This window comes from Ostrea edulis, chromosome 6, assembly GCF_947568905.1.
Source record: "Ostrea edulis chromosome 6, xbOstEdul1.1, whole genome shotgun sequence".
Taxonomy (NCBI): Eukaryota; Metazoa; Mollusca; class Bivalvia; order Ostreida; family Ostreidae; genus Ostrea; species Ostrea edulis.
This window is the reverse complement of record NC_079169.1, coordinates 70,116,446-70,136,299: the sequence shown is the minus strand read 5'-3', so window position 1 is coordinate 70,136,299 and position 19,854 is coordinate 70,116,446. Positions and strand designations below refer to the sequence as shown.

Genomic DNA, 19,854 nt, shown 5'->3' with positions numbered 1-19,854 from the left:
GCCAATAAATGCAGACGCATATATACTGAGCTCATTAAAGGCAGATGTACATGTACTAGGTTCAATAAATGCAAACGCGCATGTACTATATTCAATAAAGGCAGACGTACATGTACTAGGTTCAATAAAGGCAGACGTGCATGTACTAGGTTCAATAAATGCAGACGTGCATGTACTAGGTTCAATAAAGGCAGACGTGCATGTACTAGGTTCAATAAAGGCAGACATACATGTACTAGGTTCAATAAAGGCAGACGTACATGTACTAGGTTCAATAAGGGCAGACGTACATGTACTAGGTTCAATAAAGGCAGACGTGCATGTACTAGGTTCAATAAAGGCAGACGTACATGTACTAGGTTCAATAAATGCAGACGTGCATGTACTAGGTTCAATAAAGGCAGACGTACATGTACTAGGTTCAATAAATGCAGACGTGCATATACTAGGTTCAATAAAGGCAGACGTGCATGTACTAGGTTCAATAAAGGCAGCCGTGCATGTACTAGGTTCAATAAATGCAGACGTGCATGTACTAGGTTCAATAAAGGCAGACGTACATGTACTAGGTTCAATAAAGGCAGACGTACATGTACTAGGTTCAATAAGGGCAGCCGTGCATGTACTATGTTCAATAAATGCAGACGTGCATGTACTAGGTTCAATAAATGCAGACTTACATGTACTAGGTTCAATAAAGGCAGACCTACATGTACTAGGTTCAATAAAGGCAGACGTGCATGTACTAGGTTCAATAAAGGCAGACGTACATGTACTAGGTTCAATAAAGGCAGACGTACATGTACTAGGTTCAATAAATGCAGACTTACTTACCAGGTCCAATAAATGCAGACACTTCGTCAACGTAATACATCTCCGCAGCAGTGGCGCCGACCATATCCGCCACACATATCGTTTTTGCCGCAGCTAGTCTGAAGGTGATATCAGCTTCCTCGGAGACAATTTCTCTGAGTTTTTCTACCCCCATTTCAATCGCTGCTCTTGATCGATGAATCGCAAAGGGTATTCTCCATTCATCGGCTACAATGGTTCCAATTGTAATATTTTTTCGTTCAGCTGACACAGATCCCATAACCAAAATTATAACAACAGACCTCATGAAAAACATCTCAATGCAATTGTAATATTAATGTTACATGTAAGGCAACATCTAACAATTCTCTTTTACATTATGACCCTCGTGTTTATATGTCTTATTGGATTTGAAACGTTATTATATCGCTATTCGTTTGCAGATACTCTGCAGAGCAATTATCATTGCAGAAATTGGAATACATCAAAGTGATTGTAGTAATTAGCATTGCTTGTAATCCTATGGTGAAATCGTTGAGTAAAATACATATTATTGTACCATATAATAAGAACCTTCAAAGGTCAGCGCAGTGTTGAATGTATGATAAGACTCTAATGAAGAAGAATTCGAAATAATTGCCTTCACTAAATACAGTGTAACAAGTCCCACAGAGTACACACTTATCGTTTATCTTAAAGTTAAATACTACTGGATGAAATTTCGATCCAAATGTTAAATATTAACTCTCAACGAGTGTGTTGCTTCTCATGGTGTTCTACAGAAGGGCTACCAACAACCCATCAACACATTATTGTTCATTCAGCCTAGACAACAGAAGGCTACCGACAACCCATCAACACATTATTATTCATTCAGCGGCAGCCTAGATAACAGAAGGGCTATCGACAACCCATTATTCTTCATTAAGCCGCAGCCTAGACAACGATGAGCTGGTCGTCCGAGGTACTATCAATGTGAATCACAAAAACATTGAACTTTTACATGCACACAATATGTTACCCTAATACCCAAGATGGCACATTCAAATGACAATTTGATGTGAATGGTGGCTATAATTTACAGTAATTTTCTTTGAACAATGTGATGCAGAGTGCTTTGTGGTGTTTACACATACATGATAGTTCAGTTAAATAATACAGTAATCATTTGTCGAATCTGAGGAATCTATAATTATTCTAAATTAACTCTTGGGTTCACAGAAGTCAAACTTTGCATGTAGTGTAGGATTATATTATAATAGTATTTCACTTGTTGGATTTCAACTCGGTATAACAAATTTACTAACAAAGAAATAGATTCTGTCAACATAAACAACATTTTTCGTCATAAAAAAAATCAGTCTTGTATTCCATCATACATTAAGTTAAAGTCTACACCCTGAATTTCCTACATATATACTTCTACTATTACATCAAAACTTTTTAAATTACAAATAAACTTTACAGCGTCTAGATGCAGACCGTCTCACACAAAATCCATCTTCATGTTCTTCTTTCAACTACATGTATAATTCACCTGGACATATCACTACAGGTGATGAAAATGACGAGTTAAAGTTTCTTATTTTAAAGGATAAAAGTACAAGAGGAATGGCATGCATTGAAATGTCGTAATAGGCACATTAAACCATGAGCCACAGGGGCTAAGCCCGTTTTGGGCCCGAACTCTGTGATACCATAAATATAGTTATGGTATCACAGAGTTCGGGCCCAAAACGGGCTTAGCCCCTGTGCCATGAGCGGATAACTTGGTTTATCAAGATATATGGCTCAGGGCGGGCGTGGTCGGTCAACAGGAAATGCTTACTCCTCCTGGCCACCTGATCTCACCTCTGGTGTGTCCAGGGATTCTTCTTTGTTCTACTCTTAATTTTATATTCTTTATTGGATTCATGAGATTGATCACTCCTCCTTCGCTTCACTTGATCACATGTACGGTACCCCATGCAGCCAGTTAGAGGTTCAGCGGCCGAACTTCTATTTTTCGTTATCGTGTAAAAGATTACTTTCTTTTTTGCTCTTATTTTCATTGCATATTCATTTTATTTTATTATTTATTACCGCATAAGCGACATAACAATAACGGAGCGGATCAAAGATCTTATTTAATCCGATTGATTACCACATAGCCTCTACCAGGCAGACGTTATGATAACAGTGATCAATTTTAATCTCATAAATACTAGAAAGAATGCATAATTGAGAGTAGGGCAAATACAGACACCTGGAAACACCGAAGTTGGGTTCAGGTGTTTCGGAGAAGTTAGCACCCTCTGTTGACCGGTCACACACGCCGTGAGCCCTATATCTTAATCAGGTAAACGGAGTAATCCGTAGTTAAAATTAGTTTGTAAAGATCGGCCTAACAATTGGTATAAAACATGCCAGACAGCATTCAAGCAAATGGCAGGATGTATTTGCATCCATTGTAACGAAAGAGAAGGATTTGTGACTCAGTTGTTCAGGAATTTTCCAAATAAAGTAAATACTCTGAATTACATATTATACCTTGGTCTATCACCAGAAGCGTTGCTGGTATTTTGATCTATATGCTTCACAATCATTAAATGAACAAAGTCCTCAGAATCTGTGTCACGACAATTGTAGTGCAAGCTGACGTATACTGATAGTTTGGTCCCAAAATGGACGGACGATTTAAAAGGTCTATTATCGTAGCTCAGTGGTTAAAGCATTGGGCTGGTGAACCGCAGATCTCGAGTTCATATCCCGCAGTCTTTTGTTCATGTGTTGATTTTTTTTTTTTTTTTTTTTTTTTTTGAAAATCATATTTTTTTTCCGAATTTGTATTTTTTTTGTTTTTTTGTTTTTTTTGCCTTTTTGGCATGTATACTTATTGTATATCATCATATCTTTTATAATTAAATCAATTCGTACTGATTTGAGAAACTATTTCTGGGTGTAGTGAGCCACCTTAATAAGTGGTTTTTAACACACATAATTACACTGATGCCTGGAGTACCTAGGGTACCAAATGACATTACATGTATGCTCGCAACATCCAACATTTTCATACATGTATTAACTGACGTGAATGAGAAACCTCACATGTTTGTGGTGTAAATCAACTGTGGAATAGCGTTTTCTGTATGGTGCAGTATTAATGCTTTGATTTGGATTCAGTCCCCCCCCCCCCCCCCCCCAACAAATGTTTTTGAACAGCATTTACAACCTACTGGTACTAATGTACCGATATGATAAAGGTATCAGTTTTCGCCTCTTTTGGTACAACTCTGGGGCAGTTACAGAACGCACACTTGCTGTTATATTTCCCAGCAAATACAAATGTGACAGAAACAGACACTTGATTTGCTTTCGTACTGACCTGTAGTTCACTGTACCTTTTAGACAGTCTGCACCAGTTGGTTACATTTTGTTCCCTTTAACTTAAATTTCCTTTAAGCTGTCGTTTACATAAACAACATCCATACTTCACAGGAGGCCCCATACTTGTTTACATTTATTCACTAGCTGCATGTTGGAATTCATTACTTGTGATCGTCATTAACACTGCATAAACAGCCAGAGACAAATAATTATGGGAAGTCTATTCATTAATAAGAAGGAAAAAAATAGATAGGAAAAATTGGTATTCGAACCAGATATGCAATCTGGGCTTGTCCAAAACTTCAGCGAGTCTGCCACTATTTTTTTTTATCTACCACCTCGGCTATCCATCCTATGAATTTCCGAATTTCAAGCTATCTAAAGTCGACCGTCGTGGACATAGAAATTTTCTTGACAATACTACAAAAGTTATACACAAGAAGTTTTTTTTCATAGAGTGGGTCAAGTCTCCATACTTTTATTTACAAAACATACTACACCTGAACATGTACCAACATATTTTACTTCGTTCACAATGGAGACTTGGCCCACTCCATCTGCTTGGAAAACACAGATTTACTGTTATTTTGTAGGGTTTTCGCGTATAGGTGATTTTAAGTAGGATTTTTTTCAATGTTCCTTTAAAATGGGCACATCGAAAAAGCATTTTGGAAACTATAGATTGATTGTTTTACCTAGAATGCAAATTTTTCTTCTTCTGGAGAGTTTCAATTTTAACTTTGATATGTGTCCCTCTGTGGGTTCTCGGCTCGATAAAGTCACCCATCTTCTTCCTTGATTCACTTACACTGACGATGAATACCACAAAAAATGATTACTTTATAACCTTTCAAATCTGCATCAATAACTGCACCGTTCCATTTTCTAGGAGCGTGGGATCAAAGATATGTTATAAGAAGTGTAGAATGTCTTACAAATCTTTATTAATTTTAAAGTTTGCCTTCATACAGTTTTACATTAAAGGTTTTTGGGGCGATTTTTCATGCATTTCCTCTGCATTCTCCACCCTCGTAAAGTATTCAAATTTACAGGTAAAAGTAGGTAGAAGTAGCTACTTTAAGTAGGTTTAAATACCTATGTAGCTATTAATAGCTTTGGACTGGACCCGTTATACTAGGTTTCAAATTTCAACAAATATATGTCCACATCTTTTCAATTTGCGAGTTCAGGTATATGTACTTCTCCAATAAACGTTTTTCTAGCTGGAGATTTTCATTTCTGTGCTAACAGGTCTTTTCAAATCTTGTATAAGCAACAATTAGCATAATCTACATGAAAAATAAAAGACATTTTCAAAAATTGAAACAGCTTTATTGCACTGTTTTATAACATAACACACCTGACAGATTGCATTAATTAAACAACTCAATTGTATTCTAATTTCAATCTCCTATACCCGTGGTATATTTCTGCTTCTCATGGGCTGACAACATCGGCAAAGCCAACTTTGTTGTTTCCTAGATCGAACTCGGTGTAAAATCGACCAATGAAAACATCACCCAGAATCCACAGGGGACCCGCGGGAGGTGGCACGTCAAGACCAATGAAACCGCTCAAACAAATAGTCTGGCCTTGTTGTGAGACCTAGTTAATGAGTGAAGTCAGGTTAGAAGAGATGCTATAAGCAGAGTTTCTATGATTATAGTAACAAGGTGCATAAAGCATATCATATTCCACATAAAACACAAAAATATAACCGTGCAGATCATCGTCATGCTAAATTTCACTCACTACATTCAGCAAATGCAAAGCTTGATTAACTAGTACTTAGTACTACAACTACATTTTTTACTCAAATGCATAATATGCGGTAAGATATGATTTCCAGAGAGTTTCATAAAGAACAACCAATTTGATAGGGAAAAGGACAATTTTAACAGTGATACTGTACATAGAATAAAAAACTATTGAACATGTTTCTCTAAAACTCTCGAGAAATTGTCATATCCTTTCTAAAGCTACTGCATTGAGCATATATGTACATGATTATATGATACTATATTTACATAAATGTACAATACGCTTAAATATCAAAGAGGAATTAATTTCAGAGGATGGGTGGATTTCATCACAGGTATGTTAATCCGGTATGGATATCATTTGTTATTTGCTTAGTTATAATCAAAATAGCATGTGTGGTACTAAGATAAAAAGCAACCTACACCGAATTAAGTACACAACGAGATGAAATCATAGAAGTTAATGGAAGCATACAATAACAGAGATATGCATGAAGTGCCTCAATTTTATACTTTATAAAACGTACTCCCAATGCCTCCAAGCATACTTTCCTGTATCAATCCAATTCAAATTAGATGTTAGATCTGCTCGCATAACTGAGGGATCTTATACATAATTTCAATTAGATTGCACCTGAATGTAAATGCATTCAAAACCATCAAAAGTGTCTTTAACTCCTGTGAGAGAGAGAAAGATAGATAGAAAGGAGGAGGCATAAAGTACCCTTTGTTAATAGTAAATAAATAAACTGAAACCATAAACATGAAGTGGCTTTGCAAACTTTGAGACAATAACCAATATTTATGATAAATTTTGGTTTTAATTTGACTTTCAAACTCTGAAGTCAATGTGCATTTTAATATTTCACTTTAATGCCTGAAAGGACGCAAAGTTGCATGCACTGTAAAAGTAAATCAAATAAAAAATTAGGAAACTATCGACTATTAAATGTGGAGAGAGTACAGCATGATTTCCGGTGCAGCACAGTCTACCCCAAACACCAAATCTATAGGCACTTCTATATAAAGCAGAAAAAAGTTCTGTTAGTACAGAAAGCTGTTAAAAGCAGATGGTGAAAAAGAGATAAGTAGTCTATACTGTTAAAATGTTCATTAATGCACACATGTGCAACAGAACTAAATTCATGTATGTAATGAAACGTAAATCAAGGGTACGGATATCTACAATCGTTGTCCGATTTTTATATTTTGCCATACATTGTATGTATCAATTGGAATGTAAGCTCATTCACCATCTGTTTTCATTTTGCCAACAGATCCTTGCATATTTCTACAGAGACATCAATAATTTGATATTTAAATATCTGACTTCACTTGATTTTTTTTTTATGGGTTGGGTTTTTTTTGGGTGGGGGTGGGGAGGGGGTGGGGCAAATTTCAAATAATAAGAAATGAGAGATTCAAGAAATACAATGTTAGCCCAGCTAGCATTTCAATTCATAACTGTTTATCAAGATCTGTTCCACAACTTCAAACTGCAACAACGGAGTTGGTTTGTGACAACTCTACACAAAACAAACTGCAATTTAGTTACGGGTTCTGGCAAAGCCAACTCGGTTTTTGCCCATGTCAAATTCTGTGTAGTAAGCACCGATGAAAACATCGCCAAGGATCCATAGTGGACCAGCTGGAGCCGGAATGTCCAAACCTATAAATCCACTGAGGCAAATTGATTGACCCATTTCAGATACCTGTAAGGATTCAATAGTTAACAGGATAAAAGCATACCATGATATACTACCATAATACAACACTGAAACATGTACCCTTCCATCTATGTTGCATGTAGTAATTATATACATTGTATATACATGAATTGTACATATATACATATACTCCTGAAGAATTAAACTATTAGCAGTCAAGTATACTCAATCAGCGGTGTGACATTTTCATTTTACCACTACTTGTGTAGATTATATGTACACACACACACAAATTTGAATTTCATTTCAATTTTAAATAAAATCATACTTTTCCATTGTGAGCCCTGGTTGTGAAAATAAATCCCCAAACAATAATCTTCTTTTATAGTTTAATATAAAATATATCAATTTTAGTTGTTCTGCTGTAAATTTATTCATGCAGGGATAACACACCATCATAATCGCTGACTTTCTCTTGACAGGAATCAAAATATAAATAACAGCAATACTTGTATATTCCTTTTTTTAAAAAATCTAATTGCCTAGCTGACTACTGATTTTGGGTTTGGGTCTAACAGTGGTTTTCATCCCCCCCCCCCCCCCCCCCCCCTCAGATTACTTTCTTCTAAAACTGTAAAAGAAAAGAAAATTATCTTTAAAATATTGTAAATTTGAAAGTTTTCAATTTCAAAATATCATTGTACATATCCACTTTCCCTCCATATCAAATTTCTCAGGTGTGTTATTCCTCCTTAAAAGGTGCAAGTCTCAACAGTATAATCTAAGGCTGTTATCAGATAAATGGCAATGTCCCAAAACTTGGTCAGATCTGTCTCTAGTATCAACTCAAGTGTCTGAAAAGTCATGTCACAACACACAATGTGTACACATTCTTCATCACACAGAGATAAAAATACTAAGGGCAGTCTGTCCTCATCAGTCAACAGTTGGTTTGCATTCTAGACGATAAAGTCAACTTATTGCTTCGACTGCAGAATTCAATCTTACTAAATGTGATATTTAACTGATATGGCTATCAACTGAAATAAATAAGATGTACCGCTCAGCTTCACAACGAAGTTGCTGATTTAGAGGAACCTAATTACTCAGTAAATGGTTCAAATGTTGAATTCAGTCAAACTGATACACTAGAAAGGTTGAGATTTCCTGATACAGTTCAGTGGCCTTTTCACAATTAAGACTAACATCAAAATTTAGAAACACAATTTCAAAAAAAAAATATCAATCTCTTGCAGTTTTTTAAAATACAATATGCATAACACATCCATGGTTAATAGAACTTGTGTACTTGCTTATGATCATGTGATGTACATTTGATTCAAAGATTATTTTTTAGTTGTAAGATAGTTGTGAAAAGGGCCACAGGTTAACCTCCCAGTAACAAGAGAAATTCAACAAAGTACAAGAGCTTGTTTCACTTATCAAGGCTCTGAAGCTTATAAACACACACAAAGTCTATACAGGTATTAGGCAAGGCAAAATAATTCAAAAGGTTCATTTTTTTTAATAATCACAATTATTTTAAAATTCTGGACATTGGATAATAATGGGTCTATTTCACGTAAATTCTATTTGATGATTCCGGTCATGAACGGTTTATTTATTTCTATAATAATTAATTTGTGTTTGTGAACTTCTACACAATTGTGTATAGAAGATTAATTTCTGTGTCTTACAATGTGTGGTCCGACATATTAACATTTGAATGATTTCTGAAAATTCTCTGTAGTTTACAAGACCAAAAAATGTTTATCAAATGACATTACATTCACAACCTAAACCATAATCAATATAATAATAAAAGCTGTTTCTCCGTCTATCGATTAAATATCGATCATTAATGTATACTAATTTTTTTTCTAATTTATACACGAGGTCCATAAGCCTTAATGGTCACCTGAGTTAGCACATTTTTTGGTCATTATCATTTATGAGACTTCTATAATAATTTAGGCCCCATCCTTGTATCTAAACCCCAAATCCTGGGATCATGAAATTTTACAATTTTGATAAATGACTACCTGCTCCTTCTAAATATCCATTCAGTTTCAATTTACTATCAATAGTATTACAGAAGATGTTACTGAAATGCTTTAAACATAAAGTCCCCCCCCCCCCCCTCCGGAGTCAGAACTTCTACTCCTAGGATCAATTCTGGTAGATGTTGTCCTGCTCTATGTGACTACAGAGGATGCATATATTGTTTTCTTACAGATGTGAGGATGTAGAAAAGATTTGTGAAAACTGGCGAATTTTTGGTAGATTTTGCCCCATCTCCAAGGCTGTAGGAATGCAAGAATAAAAAACAATGACCTAAAAATATCAACTGCATGAAATTCAGGCGTGCATGATTCACCAACAAAACGTACGATGCTATGTTTAAAGTCTGTAAATCGTAATAGTTTATAAGATTCCGTATGCTACAATAACTATTGCATATTGTCATCCCTTGAAAAACCTTTATCGACTTGGGCTTCACCTCAGTCAACAATGGTTTTCTAAGGTTGACAATTTCCAATGTTACTCTCTGCAAAATCCATGTCATAGTATAAATCCATATACACTGAACATGCGGTGAAGAGAGTCTTGTATAGCACCAATTCAGGGGTGTGCCAAAGTGCTGTGCTGTATTTTGAAGACTTACATGTATGAATGAACACATGTATACTAAAATTGACATAATCAATTCTAACAACCTGTAAGGTCCTTCTGCCTTCTTACTTACAGTCAATATATAGTCTTTGCCTTGGAGAGTGAAATCTTTTCCATTTAATGTGAAGCTTACTGGTGGCAACTTTGGAATGCTTGCGCAGTCAACTGTGTACTGATAAAATCAAAGAAAGTTCATCATGAAAAATATCATTAAAATTGTTACTCCAACAATATAAGATAATATTTTAAGTATATAGAATTCTGTCTAATTAAAATCATTATGACACAACTTGCAAATTTTGAAATCCTGTGAGTTAAATGAACAAAAGGCTCATAGGCCTTATCGGTCACCTGAATATTAGTTAAAAGTATCTATAAGTTTCAAGGGCTATAAAATCTTGGGGAAAAAAATTCCTGTTCAGCAAAGATGCTTCATACCAATTTTGAAAAGAATCGGAATGTTAGTTATCAAGAAGGAGTTAAAAATGTTCTTTTATGACTATACCTCTCCTGCTGCAAATGGTTTAGCTCCAATCATTTCATTGAGGGACTTGATTTCTGAGGAGGGTCCCGCCAGGAGAGAGGTGCCGGTATCAGCGATAGCTTTGCATCCACCAGAGCAATATTTAGACTCCTTACCATTGACTTTAACTCTGAAATGGCACATATATATCACACAGACGTCTCCATATGAGTGAAAAAATTCTCAAGACGGAGGTTAAACAAGATACAATCATATCTCACACATACAACAGAGGTCAAGGGACATGAAAATGTTCTTGACTAATTAATTACAGAAATAATTGTGTCTCTCAATAACTAACATCTGATGTTCTATGTAATAAGAGAGATCAACTTACCCATCCATATTGAACTGCCAGTACCCATCTCTAGTCACATTTACATACGTGAAGTTACCAGAGTAGAATTTGGGGTCACTGCCTCCCAAAATCAGCTCTCCTCCCTCTTTACCACTAGGATTTCTGCCAACATATATATCTACATTATACCGATGATAGTATTCATGCATTACAAATCAAATCAATCTCATTGGCGAAGGTGCAATGTCAATATAATTGATACCAACAAATATAACAATGTTAAAAAATTTTGGTCAAATTTTAATTCTAATTACTTTAAATTTCAATTTAATGGCATCTTACAATTGTTCAAAAGCAATTTACTGCAGGACATAAGAATGCATATTAAAATATTTAAAAGTCATGTGACAATTGTTTGGCAACACTTTTTTTTTTATGTTTTATTTGTCTGTAATTTATTAATGTCCCATTCATACAATGTAACAACAGGTGGTATGGCAGACATATGAAGTGTCATTTTTACAGTATTCAGGTAACACCAATGTTACCATGCCATTCCATCACTTTTGAGCTTATGACTACTTTTAAGGGGACACTTTAATAACAACATAGACCATGAGCTCATAATTACATTATTCAAAAGACAAAGTGTTCATTTGCTCATTAGGTAACGAGATCGTATAGTTTGTAATGGAAGATTGATATACCCCTTGCTTAAGAGGCGACTAAATGGGACGGTCCTTCAGATGAGATCATAAAAACCGAGGCCCCATGTCACAGCAGGTGTGGCTTGATAGGGATCCCTTCCTGCTCTAAGACTAAGTGCCGAACAAAGGCCTAAATTTTGCAGCCCTTCACTGGCAATGGTGACGTCTCTATATGAGTGAAAGATTCTTGAGAGGGGCGTTATAATCAATATACACACATAGTCACCACCCTGACAAGCAGAACCGCTTGGTTTGAACATATTCATTCTCATATATACAAATCTTTAGCACAACCTTCCTCAGGATATATATTTCATTCTAGTCTGTTTAAATTAGGATCTACAGCGAATGGACACTCCAAAAAGCTGGTCATTAAAAGTCATGTCTGCTTTAAAACTTTTAAAAAAATGTGTTTGCTGATCTATCTTTTGAAATAAGATTTAAAACATAAGGTTATATTTATATACATACACTATCCTTAAAAGTTTGGTCCTATTAGATTTTTAATTCTATACAATTTGTGAAGATTTGCTATTGTAAGTGAAATAACTAAAACCTTTCATATTTTTTTGGCACGATGTACTTATATCATGTAAGTGCTTTCGTAGAATATGAATAATTCCAAAATTTACAACACAGTTCGTAATTCTGAATCAATTTTGAAAGTGCACGTGAATGGTCATAAATATACTTTTTTGCCTTATATCAATATATCAAATGCAATTAAATCATATTGAGTGGAGACCAATTATAATAATTGTATAACAAGGACTTAAGAAAGGAATTAATTATTTCTTTAATGGTCTTGATACCCACCTGTCCAAGTAAAAGGAGAAAACAGGTGATGGAACTAGCTTTTGAGTGACCATGTTATTGAAGACTGGTACCACATGGTCAACAGAGATTTCAGGGAAGCCCATTCCCAGAATCCCGTCAAACTTGGCTGCCACAAATGTGATACCCGGCTGTTCTGTTGCCTCAGCAAATGTCTGACCCTGTACTTTGATGTTTCCAATCTAGGATACAAATTAGCATATTAAATAAATCTTGTGTGTAGGCTAGAAGTAGAAGAAACCAAAGACTGAAATTGCAGTTCATTACTCTTCTGAAGATATGAAGAAGGACCTCACAATTATCCTGATAACCTTAATATCAGCTATCTGTATTATCTCTCACACTATGATTAATGCATGATACAATGCCCTCTGTGCAATTAAGACGTAGTACTTTAAGAAGTCACAGATGATAAAACTATGTGTAAAGTTCAATGTTGAAAAGACTGTCAGCCAAATACAGTGAAACAACATTGAAATTATTGACTGGGTGGGTCTGTTTCGTGTCATTGGGAGAATGCAGGTTCGCAGAAAACTGATTAATTAACTGTTTAACCATTTAGTTATCTCAAAAAAAGTTTGATTATTTGAAATGCTGTGTTATAAAACCTATACAAATATTTTAACTGAATCCACTCTCAGAAGATACTTCTTAAGAAAGACATGCTGATACTCACATACATACAAAAGTCATGCACTTTGATCAAAGTTATATGTTCCTGAACTACCACAAAATTCCTCCAACTGCTTACAATGTGTACAAATTTTTAAATGTATAGATTAAATGGTTTAAATACTTTTGCAAATGAAACTTTAATTAACCAACAGATTCCTTCATTTCTTTTTTAATCCCGACCACTAAGACCTAAATATGACAGAGACAGATCATTACATCACGAGGTGAAGACTACAATGACTGGGCAGCAAAGAGAACCAGCTGTCCTAACGAAGGTCATCAACCGAGGTCAACAAGTGGGCAAAACCAACGAGTTTCCTTAGAATCATTTCATAGAATATCGCACAAAAATCCAACTGTGAGACATATGCCAGTAGTGAGAGAAATCAGGACTTTACCGTAACAGTGTCAGTGCTGAGAAATCCCTTCAAGCTTCCAGTTCCATATCGAATCTCAAATGATGTTCCATTAGCTTTGTAGGTGGATGACTTTGTGCTATCGTATTTACTATGTAACACTGAAAAGAAAACAAAATTAAAATTTCTAAATCTGTAGCACACTGTTGGAGGAATAGTTTGAACTTCTGCACATTCCTTAACATTTATGAGAGATTTATTCGTAAATACATGATTTCTGAGAAAGTATTCTATGTCAATAACTAAAGCTGAAACAAATGTTTGAATATTTCGAGAAGTAATAGAAAATCATGAATATTCGAATGGAAATTCAGTATTCGAATATTTGGTCATGCCTCCGATACCTATATGCGATATAAACTGTGCTGCATTCTGTCATTTTGTTGCAGTGGAAGAAATATTGGGCGTGGGAGCATTTCTCTTTTACGAGATTCACAAGAGATCCAGAATTTGAAGCTTACACTATGAAAGGGGAAAAAAATATCTTAAAAAATTGATTCACATACAATTGTTTAATATAGTTATTTTATGCCCTCCTTCAAAGAAGAAGGGCATATTGCTTTACACCTGTTGGTCAGTCAGTATGTTGGTAAACCATGTGTTGTCTGCTCAATACCTTGAGAACCATTGGTTGTAATGATATTTCATATATGTAGGTTGTTGTTTATGAGTAGAAGAGGACACTATTGATTTTCAGGTCAACAAGGTCAAAAGGTATCAAGGGTCAGTCTACTATGGACAAGTGCACCAAGTTTGATATCTGTCAAGTAAAGAGTTTGTAAGTCTTTGAGCGCTCAGTATATTCTTATGCCTAGTTTGACCTTTGACTATGTGACCTCAAAATCAATTGCGTACCAAGTTGAATGTCAGGCAAGGAAAGGGTTCTCAAGATATTGAGTGGACAGTATCTTCCTATGTCCAGAGTAGATTGACCCTTGACCTTTTGACCTGAAAATCAATAGGGATTCTCTTCTATTCATAACCAACCCACATATGAAATATCATTACAATCAAATGAATGGTTCTCAAGGTATTGAGCGGACAACATGTGGTCTACCGACCAACCGATATACCGACAGGTTCAAAGCAATATGCCCCTCTTCTTGAAGGGACATAGAAATTTCTTTATATATGACATCAACGAATATTTGAAATGAACAAAATAGTAGTGTCTCGAATATTCAAACATTGATTTTTCGTATTTGTTTCAGTTCTATCAATAATATTTCAATCCATATCTATCCATACATAATACATCCATATAATCCATACATTTCAATATTCATAAATTCTACAGTTCATGAGGCATTATCAGGAACCAATAATGTGTTGAGAGACTTGCAAAATCTGCACACAATAATAAAAACAATCCCACAGAAAACAACACCAAATGTATAAAGTTTTGGGGGCCTCCATGGCTGAGTGGTTAGAGCATCGCGCTCAAAATCACACGGCCTCTCACTTCTGGTCGGCGCGGGTTTGAAACCCGCTTGCGCTGGTAAGTGAGAAAGTTTCCCTGTTTACTTTCGGAAGGTCGGTGGTCTCTTCCCAGGTACATTGTATCTGGGTTCTCTCTTCTACCAATAAAAACTGGGCGCCACTAGATAACTGAAAAATTGTTGAGTGTGACGAAAAACATCAAACAACCAATCAATCAATGATATAAAGTTTACATAAAACAATATATTAATGACCTCTACCATACTTACAACAAGCAATATCAGACAGTTTGCATTTCTTTGATGGAACCCAGAGATTTGATGAACCGGTGTCAAAGATCACTTTGAATTCTTGAGGTGGTGTTCCAATTTCAATCACACCATAGTATTGAGCCTGTCAGAGAAGTGTTTACTTAGTTAATGATGATTACATGCACACTACAAACAACCGAAAGACTTCTCAGAAGCAATCTCCTCAAGGAGTTTTATCATACCTAGTACATTATAATTATTATATCATGGTATTAAACACAATATATTAAAATGATTGCCATGAAATTAAATGAGTAACTTTAAAGGTCATGTTCCATGTAATGTACTTGCATCCTATAGTAAAACGTGTATTTTGTGTAGACTACTTACATCCATATAATTTGACAGAGGTTCAGGTTCAGGGCCTGTCTGATAGCGACTATATATCCTTTTCACGTAATCTGATGTGGTTCCTTTCTCCAGTAGAGTCTGTCGAACTGTTTTATCAACCTTATGTAGTTTAATTCTGGAATGTATGATTAGATCATTTCATTAAACCAACTTTTTACCAAGAGTTGTCAGATGACTATCAGCAATTTTTTCCCTTATATTACTGGAATCAATAAATGGTACACTGTACCATTCCCAATGCTGATTACTATCAATTTTTCCAAATTTTTAGTCTAAAAAATTACTTGTAAGTCTTTGAAATTTGAGGCTTAATTCACTTTCTGTGAAACATGCGAGTTAACTAATTTCTTCACATCCTCTTCTATAGAAAGTAGAGGTCAATAAAATGGTGGTCGTTTGTAAAATTGTAAACAATGAATACCTGTTTATTCTTTAAAATATGGTTTATTCAGTGTTAATTCTAAAACAAATGCTATCCATTGACATGAAAGAAAATTCCCACCTGACTGTTCAATTTTGACACAATATTCTCCCGAATGAATGAGTATCAATACTATTCTCAAATGGGAAGGAAAATGCCCACTGTAGTACATGTATATAAATTAACATAGCTTGCTGAGAGAAAAGCACGACACTTCTACTCACCCTAGGTATTTCCCTTGATCCGAAAGATACAGCCAAAGTTAAAAATTTTGAAAAGCAGGTCAAAGTCAAACTAGGTCACTACACTGTTGGTCAACTGAAAGGCCTGGTCAAGAGAAATTCAAAAATATGTGAAATATTAAAGCCCTATTCCCCTTGGTTAAAAACATTTTAACCATGGTTAAAATTTTTGAAAAGTAGGTCAGTTCAAGGTCAGTGTCACCTTTGTTAAAATTCTTCTTCATGTGTAGGTAACATTTCAACATTTGTACCAAAAGAAAGGCCTGACCATGAGGCATCTATATGTGACATATCAAAACTCTACCCTTCTTAGTGGTTCAAAAAATATAGCCAAGGTAAAGTTTACGAAAAGTTGGTCAAAGTCCCAAGATCACTACGTTTAAAAGTCGGACTATCTTGGTACCAAACGAAAAGCCTGATCATGAGGCATCTATATGTAAAATGTCAAAGCTTTATCCCTCTTGGTTCACAACATATAGCCATGGTTAAAGTATTTAAAAAGTAGGTCAAAGTCCAACATAAAGGTCACTATGTCCCGGTCATGAGGCATTTATATGTCGAATATCAAAGCCATACCCCCCTTGATTCAAAAGATATAGCCCAGGTTAGATTAAGTTCCCTTAAAGTGTGATGCTGACACCAACACCAGAGTCATCAAAGTACATCTCTGGAAATCCGTTCTAGCGAGCTTTTGTGCTCTCACAACCTTATATTAAAAGTTTGTGTAAGTAAGTATCCAAAACCTTTTTTCTTGTTTTTTCCTTCATAATTTTACAGTTAAAAACTGTAAATTGGTTCTAAATACAAAAGAAGCTGAAGGAACTATGCCAAAGGTATACACACTGGCCTATAAATGATGAATCATCATAAACAGTAGCAAAAAAAACGGTGTCACGTCATGGAGATTTTATTTCACTTGGTCAGGCAAGGGCAAATGAACAACCATAATCCTGTTAAAAATTGCACCACCTGACATACAGTGAACCATCTAAGTGTTCCTGTGTTCATACTATTCATTAATCTTTTCATTTCTGATTAAAAACATTAAAACTATCACATTCATAATGAAAGTATATTGGATATTTTTTTTTTTAAATTGCATTGCATGGTCATAATGTAAAAAAGACTTTTGCACTCTAATGGCTGACTTCCTTTTAAAACATGGATGAAAATATAAATATCAGCAATATTTGTCTATACATTTAAAAATCCTCACCTAGCTGATTTAAGCTCAGTACTTAGGTTAGCATGTTGACTGCTGAACTGTAGACCGTGTGTTTGAGTCTAGCAGGGATTTTAAATTTTTCTCAGATTGCTTTCAACTAAAACTGCATTTTTGACTAAACAAAGAAAATTTAAAAGTTTTCAATTTCTAATTATTATTGTACATATCTTCCTCTTTTCATCCATATCAAATATTGTCTCAGGTGTAGCAATTACCTCCTTAATTACTTTAATTTTAATGTTCAATAGTGCATCTTTCATTTGCAACAAAGCAAATTCATTCCAGGAACTTTTAAGCAAGGTCTTAGTAAAACATCTTTGTGAATGAGTTGCACCAACCATGTCATTTGAGAGAGGGTAGATTCTACAAATGCTAAAATCACAAACTTTTCCTCCCCCCCCCCCCCCCTTCCAAATCTATAAAATATATGTACAGGAAAAGTATCCATGAGTGTTATTCTCCTTAAAAAAAAGTGGACAGACAGAGTAGTTGATGTAGTTTATTCTCTATGAGTCACTGTCAGCGGAAAAAACTGCTTGTATTGTAGGAGATATACCATCTTCTCGGGGGGGGGGGGGGGGGGGGGGGGGGCTATTCAAATATTAGGATAAAGAAGTCCTGGTCCTAAATTGACGGAGTTCGAAATCTGTAAAAGCATACGGACGGTTCTTACTACTTGTTCAGTTTCTGCATACAATGTTCAGTGCTAGTTTAAGCTCACTTACAGGGATATCGGTAAATAAACACTGATGTGACGACGCAGAATAACAACACGACGTCTGCAGGAATGGGGGATTTCTTACCTTTGAAATGCAGAGGCACATGCTGTGATGAAAAGTAGACAGGGGATAATCAAAACCGACCTCATCTTGCTAAGTATTGGTGGGACACTAAAATTATCCCTACAAGTTGTAATGCAAGTACAATGCTCTACAATATAAAGTCACACGGATATAGTCATATGATGTACCACGTGATTCACCATGTGCACTTCCCTACCAATCGGATCACGCGCTCGTCCTTTTCCGGAACCGGCAGAAAGTTCGTTTGCTATTACGGAAATAGCCGAGTAGTTACGACTGCTACCCTACATAGTCGGTAACCAGTTGTTTCAAGGCTGTGTAATTTAGGTCCGAAATTTATGTATACATAATTTAAAATGAAATGCATAGAAAAGTGTACAGTCTCTTCATGACCTTGCATTCTAAATTATACTGCGTGCATTGATTGAATTGTTGATAGCATCAATTATTCTGCTGAATTGATGAGCGCTTTATTTATGATTCAAATGAATTGAACTCTTTCTGTGGCCTAATTCAATTCGACATTTAGATACATCGACGACGTATTATCTATTAACAATAATAATTTTCATCCATATGTAGATTCGATATATCCCAGTGAACTCCAAATAAAAGACACCTCACAGTCGTCCACTTCTGCTTCATAGTTTAGATAAATTATTGAAAGTAGATATTTTAAACAGCATATTAACTCAACTTTATGAAAAACGGGATTATTTTAGCTTCTCCATCGTCAACTTCCCATATTTATGTAGCAATATTCCATTATCACCTACATATGGTGTTTATATCTTTCAACTGATTTGATACACAAGAGCTTGTTCTGAGTATGGTCAGTTTTTATACGCCCGTCTTTAGACGGGACGTATTATGGTACAGCGATGTCTGTACGTCCGTCCGTCCGTCCGTCTGTATGTCCGTCCGTCCGTTCGGGGTTTTCTCTTTATAATTTCATTTTCCTTTCACATATCATGCTGAAACTTGCTGTGTAGCTTTTTTGTGGGTCACTCTAGATCATACTGCAATTTTGACCCATTTCGACCTTTTTTCCAGGAGTTTTGCCCCTTTATTTGGAAATAATTATTATATGGAGGGTACATAATTTGTCCGCCCTACTCCTCCCACAGTTTTCAAGTGAGAGCCTTCTTATTTTGCAGAGTGTTTGTATGGGAATTGAAAATGTGCATGTGAGATGGATTTTGATTTTCTACATTTTTTGAGAAAATTACAGGTTGTTGAACTTAGTCTATTTGGAAATTAATATTCTATGGAGGGTACATAATTTGTCCGCCCTACTCCTCCCACAGTTTTCAAGTGAGGACCTTATTT

At 35.4% G+C, this 19,854-nt stretch overlaps 2 protein-coding genes across 3 annotated transcripts in view; both read right to left on the bottom strand.

The window, feature by feature from the left end:
- LOC125647891 (atrial natriuretic peptide receptor 1-like) overlaps nt 1-1,064 on the bottom strand; it is a 36,618-nt gene extending 35,554 nt beyond the window's left edge. The window contains exon 1 of the mRNA XM_056140652.1: nt 835-1,064. Coding sequence (XP_055996627.1) covers nt 835-988 — 154 coding nt within the window. The 5' untranslated portion in view covers nt 989-1,064. The remainder of the gene's footprint in view (nt 1-834) is intronic.
- Nucleotides 1,065-5,489: 4,425 nt separating this feature from the next.
- LOC125645829 (lysosomal aspartic protease-like) lies at nt 5,490-18,765 on the bottom strand. 2 transcript variants are annotated; one of them, XM_048871680.2, is made up of 9 exons: nt 18,526-18,765; nt 15,814-15,949; nt 15,442-15,565; nt 13,715-13,833; nt 12,624-12,823; nt 11,140-11,262; nt 10,785-10,932; nt 10,353-10,451; nt 5,490-7,651 (listed from the first exon to the last, which is right to left on the bottom strand). In XM_048871680.2, exons 1-9 carry the CDS (start codon nt 18,588-18,590, stop codon nt 7,487-7,489), a joined length of 1,179 nt encoding a protein of 392 aa, XP_048727637.1. In that variant the 5' UTR covers nt 18,591-18,765; the 3' UTR covers nt 5,490-7,486. The 2 variants fall into 2 exon arrangements, with proteins under 2 accessions (XP_048727637.1, XP_048727636.1); XM_048871679.2 differs by having other exon boundaries at nt 5,490-5,784; nt 18,526-18,734.
- Nucleotides 18,766-19,854: the final 1,089 nt, after the last annotated feature.